General features: G+C 36.7%; 2 protein-coding genes across 2 annotated transcripts; both read right to left on the bottom strand.

The window, feature by feature from the left end:
• Positions 1–1,847: 1,847 nt before the first annotated feature.
• Positions 1,848–3,485, bottom strand: LOC310829671 (olfactory receptor 13H1-like; the record flags this gene model as incomplete). The annotated part of the gene is made up of 2 exons (XM_083708392.1): positions 3,460–3,485; positions 1,848–2,783 (listed from the first exon to the last, which is right to left on the bottom strand). The coding sequence occupies exon 2, from the start codon at positions 2,769–2,771 to the stop codon at positions 1,848–1,850; it is 924 nt and encodes a 307-aa protein (XP_083564518.1). The 5' UTR covers positions 2,772–2,783; positions 3,460–3,485.
• Positions 3,486–6,607: 3,122 nt separating this feature from the next.
• On the bottom strand, positions 6,608–7,525 carry LOC310830541 (olfactory receptor 13H1-like; the record flags this gene model as incomplete). The annotated part of the gene is made up of 1 exon (XM_083710322.1): positions 6,608–7,525. The coding sequence occupies one exon, from the start codon at positions 7,523–7,525 to the stop codon at positions 6,608–6,610; it is 918 nt and encodes a 305-aa protein (XP_083566448.1).
• Positions 7,526–10,656: the final 3,131 nt, after the last annotated feature.

Below are 10,656 nucleotides of genomic sequence, written 5' to 3'. Positions count from 1 at the left end.
CCCTCCTGCATCCACTGAGTCTGGTCTTAAGAAAGTGTAGGTGACACTTTAGAACTTTCTACCAACAGATATTAGGCAGACAACATTATGGCATTGTTTTGGGTGCCTCCTATTATTTTTTGTGCTCCAGAAGTTGTGTTATGTTGAAAAGTATACACATTTTATACATGCTAGTTTACACACACACACACACACACACACACACACGTCCACACACACAAACACCTGAAATTAATGTTTATTTTGCATTTTATTGGTATTCTGGAAGAATATAATAGACTTGTAAAATGCTTATAGGTCTTCTTTTCTATTGTATAACACATAAATGTTGTCTATATTATGCTGTATCTCATTTGTCCAAAGAAATGACTGGAAATATGGCAAGGCTGTGGATTGGACTAAAAAATCACCTTTCAGTTGTATGTGTTAATTTTTAAAAGTTGCCTATTTATTTTTCTTTTTTTAGTAAATGTTATTGAAATTGGGGGGATACAAATATGACTATCAGATATCTTTTTATCAAGACTAAAATGCTAATCTAAATAAAAACACAGGGCAGAAATAGGGAAAAGAAGGGAATAAATGAATGGGAAAGGGGGGGGGGATAAAAATAAAGAGAACTTCTGATTCTTCATCTGCCAGCTATATAGAAAATTATTCAACACACCTACTCCAAGATACCACCCAACAGCAAATCCACCTTCTATAAACCAACATTATTTTCAATTTTCAAAGCCAGATATTAATAGTTCATTTTCTTTTTCATGTAAAAAGTCTATAAGAAGTTTCCAATCTTTAGTAAATATTAACAGTGATTATTCTGATTAAGCACATTGATTTCACTAACTCTGCTAAGTCTGGTAATTTTAATAACTATCCTCAACTGTAGGTATCTGTGCATATAAATGTATTGCTGCTATATTGAAACAAATGGATTTCTGCTATATTGAAACATATTGAAATAACGTTTCAGTCTTTTTCTAATTTTATATCCATTAGTCCCAGTAGGAAGAGTTCTAGTTTCAAATGAAACTTTATCTCCAAAATCCTCTGTATCAGCGTATGTATTTGAATCCAATACTATTTAAAAGCTTTTTTACATGTCCACCAAGCATGATAAAATGTCCCTTCATTTTTCTTGACACTTTTGGCCAGTATTTGGAACATTTTTATACATTCTAAATAACTTCTCAAAATTTAAATTTTTGACATCAGGTGTAGGGTGGAAGGGCGTGGCTTGACTTGGCAAACATGACTTTGCAGAACAAATTAAGATCTCTGCCGGGCTTATTTAGTTCCAGAAACCAGAGGTGATTCAATGCTAGGTTATAGGAAGATTTCATCTGATAACTGGGCCTTTTGGTTTCCAAATTATTTGCTTTATCATAGGGTTGAGGAACCTGTGGACTCCTAAATATTGCAGGATTAAAGCTTCTATCATCCCTGACTACTTATTACGGTTGCTCAGGCTGCTGAGAGAAGGAGTCAAACATCATTTGTAGGACCACCAATTCACCATTTCTGCTTTATCAGTAAAATAATAGCTTATCTTTCTAATATATTGAACGGATTAAATCATTTGGGTAGGATAGCCCATATCTGACTTACAGAACAACTGGATTGATAGATGATAGATTATGACAACAAAACATGATACATTATGGCAACAAAACCTGTGCTTTAGCTTCTTGTTATTATGTTTTATTTTTTATGTTTTTATTTCCTTTTATTGCACATTTCAGAAATATAAAGTTCTTTACAAGGAATTTTTTTTAAAAGCTTATTAAAAACATGACAGTGATATGATAAATTAAAATGCCATTAAAACTCACAAGATTCATCCAATATTATGACTGCAGGTTCTTCCCCACCACCTTTTTAAGTGCTCCTAATACATCCTGGTTTCTCAGTGTGTAGATTAAAGGGTTTAACATGGGTACCAGTGCTTGATTAAAGATATAAATAATTTTGTCACTAGCCTGTTTGTCTTTAGACTGAGGTTTGATGTATAGTGCTATAGCATTTCCAAAGAACACCAGCACCACAGCTAGATGAGATCCACAAGTAGAGAAAGCTTTCAGTCTGCTTCCAGATGAATGGATTCTCAAAATGGCCACAAGGATACGTGCATACGAAAAAAGGATGAAACAGAAGGGGAAAAGGATTGTGCCAGTGCTGGTGAAGTACATTGACAGTTGTCCCACAGCCATGTTAGAACAAATTAATTTCATGATGGCTGTGAGCTCACATGCAAAATGATCCACCTCATTATGTCCACAGAAGTGGGCAGGGTTTGCAAGACAGGGAACAATAGCAAGTAAGAAGGCCATTGTCCATGATACAATAGCCAAAACAATGCAAACTTTCCAGTTCATGATAAGCATATAACGGAGTGGATTGGAAATGGCAACATACCGGTCATAAGCCATGACTGCCAATAAGAAACATTCTGTTGATCCAAGGTATATACCAGTGTACATCTGAATGTAACATTTAGCAAAAGACATGATGGGTCTGTCCACCAAACAGTTGGCAATAGATTGTGGAACTGAAGATGTACAAAGACAGATATCAATGATGGACAGATTACAAAGGAAGAAGTACATTGGATTATGGAGCCGAGGATCAGCTATGACTACAAACAGAATGAGTCCATTTCCGATTATGTTTCCCAAGTAGATGATGGTCATTAAAGCTGCCAATCCTATCTTTGTTTTGGGATGTCCAGAAAAGCCAATGAGGACAAATTCAGTTATTTCAGACTCATTCATATCTTCTAAGTCCTGTATAAAGATTTGTTTTTGGTGATCAGGGGAGAAATAAAAGTTGCTTAATATTTGAGAAAGTAAAAGAATTGACTATATATAAACTAGACATTTACAGTATTGAAACTACAGTATCAACATTGAAATTGATAATGCTATGATTAGATAAAAATGTGTAGGATCAAAATTATAGAAACTCCCTGGATAGACAGATCAGCTAATTTGTATATGCATCACAGGTAATTTATTGAGAAAGCCTGAAATCTTATTAGATGTTTCCCTTTTTTTCTTTCCTACATTCCTGTGTTCTCACACCACATCTGGGGAAACATCACAAACACATTTTAAAAACATTTCTAAGTGAATTCACTAAAAAATTGTTTAACATAAAAATAACAAGTCAATAGAATGCAAAATAATTTTGCCTATTTCTTGTGCTATATTAGAGTGAGATTTCAGACATTTGAATATATGACTCCCATATAATATAATTTTATTTCTAGATTAGGACACTGGGTAAGACTTTGAAAAATTTAAGTACTTTTTCATTCTTGTCAGTGGTAGATATGTAAGTATGCATGTAACTCTTCTAATGAAGCTATATAGAACAGAGGCATAGTATTTAATGTACAAGCTAGCATATCCAAGAATAACTAAGTGGAATACATAAGGTTAATTAAAAATGATAGCTTACCTTTTAAATACAATCTTCAAATCTATGCAGTTTTGACAATAGGCTTTCTCCAAAAACATTCAGTGTATTCTGATTATTTCCAAATATTTTCCCCATAGTTCTGGTAGGATAACACAGCAACAATTTCAAGAGACTTTGGGAAAGAAAGTGGGGCTTTTTGCAGCTATGATGGAGTTCCTTGCAAATTAAAAAGTAATATTTTTAATTATCCCTTAAATTCAAAACTGTTCTGTATCTAGCACATTAATATCAATATGTTTGCAGAATCCTTTTTTCTGATTCCTTTTGGCTTACTAGCTTTATCAACTTAAAAATGAACTAATACAATTAAAATCTCAAAACTGGCTATATGGCATTTACTTTCTGAGTTCTTTTTCATATGCTCTCTGGTCCTTCAATAGCTATCTGTGTATAGATAACACAGATTTGGTTCTTAATCAGGTGTATTTATGTTTCAATGAAAAAATATACTGAAGCATTGTAACATCTGGATAAAGATACATAACATTATATTGCTTCTTGATTTCAGCTATATCCTTCTGCATTCCCATATGAAATAATCCCTATTGACTAATTTACTTGCAAGCATTCAAGGAACTCTTATAACTAGTCATATAAATATATAGTTATTATCACAAAACTATTTACAGTGGTACCTTGGTTGTTGAACTTGATCCATTCTGGGAGTATGTTTGACTCCTGGAACTGTTCGAAAACCAAGGCATAGCTTCTGATTGGCTGCAGGAGCTTCCTGCACTCAATTGGAAACTGCTGAAGCCGTGTCACACGTTCAGCTTCCGAAAAACATTTGCAAACCAGAACACTCATTTCAGGGTTTGAAGTGTTTGGGAGCCGATTTGTTCGGGAGCCAAGCTCCTTCGACAACCAGGGTACCACTGTATGTTCAGCAAAGAGTATTTAGGCCTCAACCATTTAATGAAAAGGAATCACACCAAGTTTACTAGAAAACAGTAGAGTCTTCTAAAGTGCTGGTGGCACTTTGCAACTTCCTGCCCAGAAATATTAGGCTAGTACTATCATCCTGGAGGAACTTTAGCCAAACCAATACGTAAGCTTTGAAAGCTTTTGTGAGACTGACATGATGATGGGGAGCCAATATGCAGGAGGGCTAGAGTTGGGCTAGAGAAATGCAAAAGACTCTGCCTGGGGCTATAACCTGGCAAGTGAAGTTCAGGTGACTGAGACGGGATTGCACCTGCCTTGAAGTGGCCTTCTTTTGCTGTAGCAACTGAGCAATCAGACCTTACAGACTAACTTGTCAGTCTGGGCCACTGAATCTCATTATATCCCTAATAGTGGCTGGACCGCCGGTCTTATCTGCGGCCAGTGGAATGCACAGTTCCCCTGTCAAAGTGGTGAACTCCATGAGTTGCCAACCAGCCTGCAATGAAGCTGGCCCCATTAATACATAATCATCTAGATAGTGTCCACTTCCCTGAAGGCCAGACCTGTAACCCTAACCAGTAGAAATCATCCGCATGTCTAGGCAGCAGGATTCAGTATTACATTTTGCCATTAATGTGTCCATGCTGCATTTTCTAACTAGCCTTACAGCATGTAGTGAAGGCTAACAGGGAAGTGCCAGGCCCCCACAGGTCAATAAGAAAGAGGCCGGAGACTTGGAATGCACTTGACTTTTTATTCACAGAAAGTAACATAGTGAGTTCTCCCGGGCTTAACTCCTTCAGCTTGAGACGTTAAAGGAAACTTGAGCTCTGGCCCTGCCATTCCCCTCTAGCCTCTCACTCTGGAGCCGTCCCCAACAGACAAGAGACTGTGACGTGGGGATGAGCTCCTACTCTGGGTCTTTCTGGCTCATTGCTAGGCAATATGTAGGACTCTACTAAAGGGGTGTGTGAGAGGAGGAGAGCCAGCAGGACTGAGACTATCCTGCTATGGTATGGCAGGTGTACTCTCTGATTCCTCCCTGTTTGTGTCTGCATTCACACCAAGACGCTCAACCTCCAGCCCTGTCCTGGAAAGGCCTTCTAACCCCCCTTGATCACTCCACCCTCATGCTTCCACCACCACCCAGCTCAACCCTCCCCATTGTCCCACCACCAGGACCAGGGGTCTAAGTCTTCATCTTCCCCGGGGAGCTCCTGGATGGAAGGATCCTCACACTCCTCATCCAGACAGTACATGACACAGCCTGATTAAAGGATGCATACTAACTGAAGAGAACTCATGTTATATAGAGTAGTTAACCAACACACTTCTTGGATTTATTTATTTATTTATTTATAATAATGTTTATTATTTTATTATCTGGCTAGGTTCACACTCCTGTCTCAGTGACATCTATGCTGGCTTGCCCATGTCCACAGTATGGAATATGTCAGGGTCTCCAAGGATGTGCTCTATGTGGAGATGGCTTCTGGCACCAGGCCTGTTGGCAGACTAACTCTGTGTTACAAAGATGTCTGCATACATGACCTGAAGGCAGGGAACATCAACCCTTGTATACAACCACAGTGCCTAGAGACAGACAGGCAAGTTGTGTATCCATAGCAGTGACCAAAAGAGGAATGCCTACAGGGAGGAGCACAATGAGAAGAAGAGCTATGGTGCATCCTTTGCAGCACAACTGGATGCCTTCATCTGCCACAGCTAAGGTACTTATATACAGCAGATACATTAGGTGAAGAAAAACTGCACATTTCCTTTATTTTCATTTTTTGTTCCTTTCAGAAAAAAATAGACATCTCCATATTCTTAATTAACAAAACTAACAACCTATTAAAAGGGTTACATTAAAAGAGAGCACGGTATAAATATATATGCGGCCCCTTCACATCTCTTTGGCCTAAGGAAAATGCAAAGATTAAAGCATCATTTCAGTTTAACATACAGTGGTAACTTGGGTTACATATGCTTCAGGTTACATATTCTTCAGGTTACAGACTCCGCTAACCCAGAAATAGTACCTCGGGTTAAGAACTTGGCTTCAGGGTGAGAACAGAAATCGTGCGGCAGCAGCAGGAGGCCCCATTAGCTAAAGTGGTCTCCAGGTTAAGTACAGTTTCAGATTAAGAACGGACCTCCGGAACGTATTAACTATGTAAACAGAGGTACCACTGTACTCTCAAGTATTAAGAGAAACCCTAAGGTTCAGTCAACAATATGATTACAGTTTCTTCCGTATCAGTCTTTTAAGTGCCCCCAGCACATCTTGGTTTCTCAATGTATAGATTAAAGGGTTTAACATGGGTATTATTGCTGCATTGAAGACAAAAATAAATTTATCACTATCCTGATTGTCCTTAGATTGAGGCTTGATGTATTGTACTATAGCATTTCCAAAGAAAACCACCACCACAGCCAGGTGAGATCCACAAGTAGAGAAAGCTTTCTTTCTGCCACCAGATGAATCTATTCTCAATATGGTCACAATTATACGTACATAGGAAAAAAGGATCAAGCATAAGGGGAAAAGTACTGTGAAGGTGCTGGTAAAGTACATGATCAGTTGGCTCACTGCCATGTCTGAACACATCAACTTCATGAGGGCTGTGAGCTCACAGGCAAAATGCTCCACCTCATTGTGTCCACAGAAGTGGGCAGGTTTTGCAAGACAGGGTACTATAGCTAGCAAAAAGGCCATTGTCCATGATGCAATAGCCAAAACAACGCAAACTCTCCAGTTCATGATAATCATATAACGCAGTGGACTGGAGATGGCAACATACCGGTCATAAGCCATGACTGCTAACAGGAAACATTCCGTTCCTCCTAGGTATATGCCAGCATACATTTGAATGTAACATGAAGCAAAAGGCATGACAGGTCTGTCCACCAAACAGTTGGCAATAGATTGTGGAACTGAAAAAGTACAAAGACCAATATCAATGATGGACAGATTGCAAAGGAAAAAATACATTGGATTGTGAAGCCGAGGATCAGCTGTGACCACGAAGACAATGAGTCCATTTCCAACAACATTTCCTAAGTAGATGATGCTCATTAAAGCCGCTAATCCTGTTCTTATTTTGGGATGTCCGGAAAATCCAATGAGGACAAATTCAGTGATGTCAGTCTCATTCATGTCTCCTAGATTCTGCATAAGGAATTTGCTTTTGGTGATCAAGGGAAGAAACAGAAAATGCACAATATTTGAGAAAGTATTGGCTACATATACTACAGGCATTTATAAAAAGAATAGTAGAAACGTGATATTGAAATTGATAATTTTATAACTAGATTAAAATGTTTGTAATCTGAATCATAGACACACACAAACAGGTTATATAGGTCAAATTAAATCAAATTTTAGTTTTACAGCCAATGATCGTACAGAATAAAAGGAAAACAAGTGGGGAAAATATGTACATTATTCAATGAGAAATAGGTCAAGAGTTATTTCTATGCATTGCATATATTACAGGCAAAAAGCCTATATTTTAATTTTTTTATTTTAAAAAGAAATGTTATACAAAATTCAACAAAATACAGTATTATCAAACAGGATTTGGCAACAATAAACATAGTCCATATACAATTATAGATCACTGTCAAATGAAATCAGAAATAAAATAAAACCAAATAAAATAAACCACGGGTATCTGAATATGTGGAACATAGTAACTGGAACTATTTATAGGACAGACATAATGGTTAAACCAGAGAGGGTTACAAAACATGGATGCTATTATACCAGAGAAAAGTAATTAAAGTTTTCAAATACTCTGAGTCGCAACCATAATCATTCACAGGCCAAGGGAGTTTCTCAGCCATGTTCTTCCTTGCTTACAAATTATTTCATTTGTCAGCAAACAGGTATGGAATCATCCTTTCTTTCTTTGGCCCCTAAGGACTCTAAGCTCATTAATTAGTGCCCCCCAGGGGAATAACCCACATATAATTTATGGTCAGTTTTGCTTTTATTTTTTTTTCAACTTTCTAAAAGAGACTCATATTTGGGGAAAGATCTCAAACTTAAAATAAATAAATAAATGGCAGTGTGTCGATTAAGTTGTTTGACATACAAATCACTCGTCAGTAAAATGCAATTTTGAGGCCTATCTTGTATGATATTAGACTGGGTTTTTAGATATTTGAATGTGCAAGTTTCATAGAGATGCAAACTACAACTAAGTGGGGTTCAAGTGGGAGAGAGCTTCCCACCTGCCATGTGCTGAAAAGTGTTGCAGAATGGCCAAAATATTACCTGTTAAGGGGAAAGAGCAGTATATGTATTTCATAACCAAGTGACCCAGAGCACCAGCTGAACATTTAATGCAAGCTTTGACATCACAAGCTGCATGATACATTCTATTGTTTCCAAGTCACCCTGCTGGCTTAGGCAAGGCTGGAAAAAGGGAACATAGGAAATCCATGAAACAACCAGCAAACCATGGAACAAACACCAGTGCAATGCAAATTTACCAGATCATGATAATCAAATTACGTAGGTGCTGGAGATTTATTTTACTTAAAGCCCATTTTAAATTTGTTACATTTTCACGTTTCTAAGACATCTTTAACAGTAGATGAGCAATATTTTGTTTTGAATTGACTGGTATTCTATTTTAGTATCCCTATTTATTGTTTTGTTGATTATTATCCTTTTCAGGTGCAGGTTGTTGATTCCTTATCCTCTTCTGCAAAATTACAAGCTAAACAACGCTGCAGATTGCACAAGCACACATATACAGAAAAATGACACAATGTTATGTTATTTCAAAATCATTTCACTGGGTAAGACTTTGTGTAAGTTAAAAACTTAAAAGTCCAATTGATTTCAGTGAGAGAGATGTAAGTAGGCATATTATTATTATTATTATTATTAACTTACCTTCATCCAAGATTAATGAGAATTGCAACATAAAAACACCAAATTTATAAAATAAATATGAAAAATAATAACAATCAAACACTTCTAATGAAGTTTTATTGAACTAAGGTTCAGTGCATAATGTAAAATACTGCACCCCGTTATAAGTAAGTGGAATACAAGTAATAAGCTCAATTAAAAGAGAAAGTTACCTTAAAAAAATCTCTTCCAAATATTGAGAATAATCTACTCAGTTGTGACAGTATGCTTAAAAAAAATTGGTGCAATGTGGTAGTTCCCCTTTTTTCAGAGTTACAGCAGGATGATGCAAAAATAATTTCAAGAGACTTGGGAAAGGTGAGAGAAAGAGCTTTTGAAGCTAAATTGGAGTTCTTACAGATTAAAAAGAAATATTTTAAATTCTTCCTTAAGGTTATTCCAAATCTAGTGCACTCACATCAATACATTTTAAGAATCCATTTTATTGATCCTTTTTGATCCACTATTAGCGAATTAAAAAGAAAGTTATACATTGAAGGTATCAAACTAGCTACAACATATTTACTTTACAAGTTCTTTTTCTTATGTTATCTGGGCATCCAATAACCATAGCTATGTAGGAAACATATCTTCCATTCTTGAACAACTGGATCTATCTATATGTGAGTGAAAATGCATCTTGAAGCATTGTTACTTTCAGGTAAACAGGAATAACCTTATATTAGTTCTTGATTTCTGCTTTAACCTTCTGCATTCCCACATGACCTAATCTATACTGATTAATTCGCTTGAGAGCAATCAAGAACCACCAATAACTATTCAACATATAAATGAAGTAATGATCACAAGACCATCTACGTTTCAAACAGAGAGAATAGCCCTCACCCATTTAATCAAAAGGAATTCCACTGAGTTCACTAGAAAGCAATAAGATTTGCTTTGATTTCACCTCATGAATCCAGTTAAATAAAGTATAGGTGGCAGCATCTACACTTATTTTTAGTATGAAAATGCTTTTGTTCCAAAAAGCCTATGCAGCCCTGTGATTTTAGTAGGTGTAAGAGTTTTAAAAATTCTTCTTTTATTTGAAATTATATTTTGTTTAACAGAACCCGTTTTTCAATATTTGGCTTTTCATTGGCATTTTATAACCATTTTTTAAAGAGTTTCTTGAAAACTACTTTTTCTTTTCCCTAGTAAAGGGTTTACAAAGCGTGTTCTCACTAAAAGGAGAGCACGGGTTGCGGATGGGGCTATACAAGGCACCCCATGATTGCTAGGCAAGTTAAAGCCAGGGCTTGTTTAGATGGGAGGATCTGGTTATCTGGGGAAAGTTGATGTTGCAAACTTAGGGGTGGGGTCAGTGGCTATTTAAGCAAGGTCCACAGCTTTCTCTTTCTCTT

Source organism: Podarcis gaigeae (assembly GCF_964106915.1).
Source record: "Podarcis gaigeae genome assembly, chromosome: 13".
Lineage (NCBI taxonomy): Eukaryota > Metazoa > Chordata > Lepidosauria > Squamata > Lacertidae > Podarcis > Podarcis gaigeae.
Note: the sequence above shows the minus strand (reverse complement) of the source record. Positions and strands in the feature narration are given on the sequence as shown.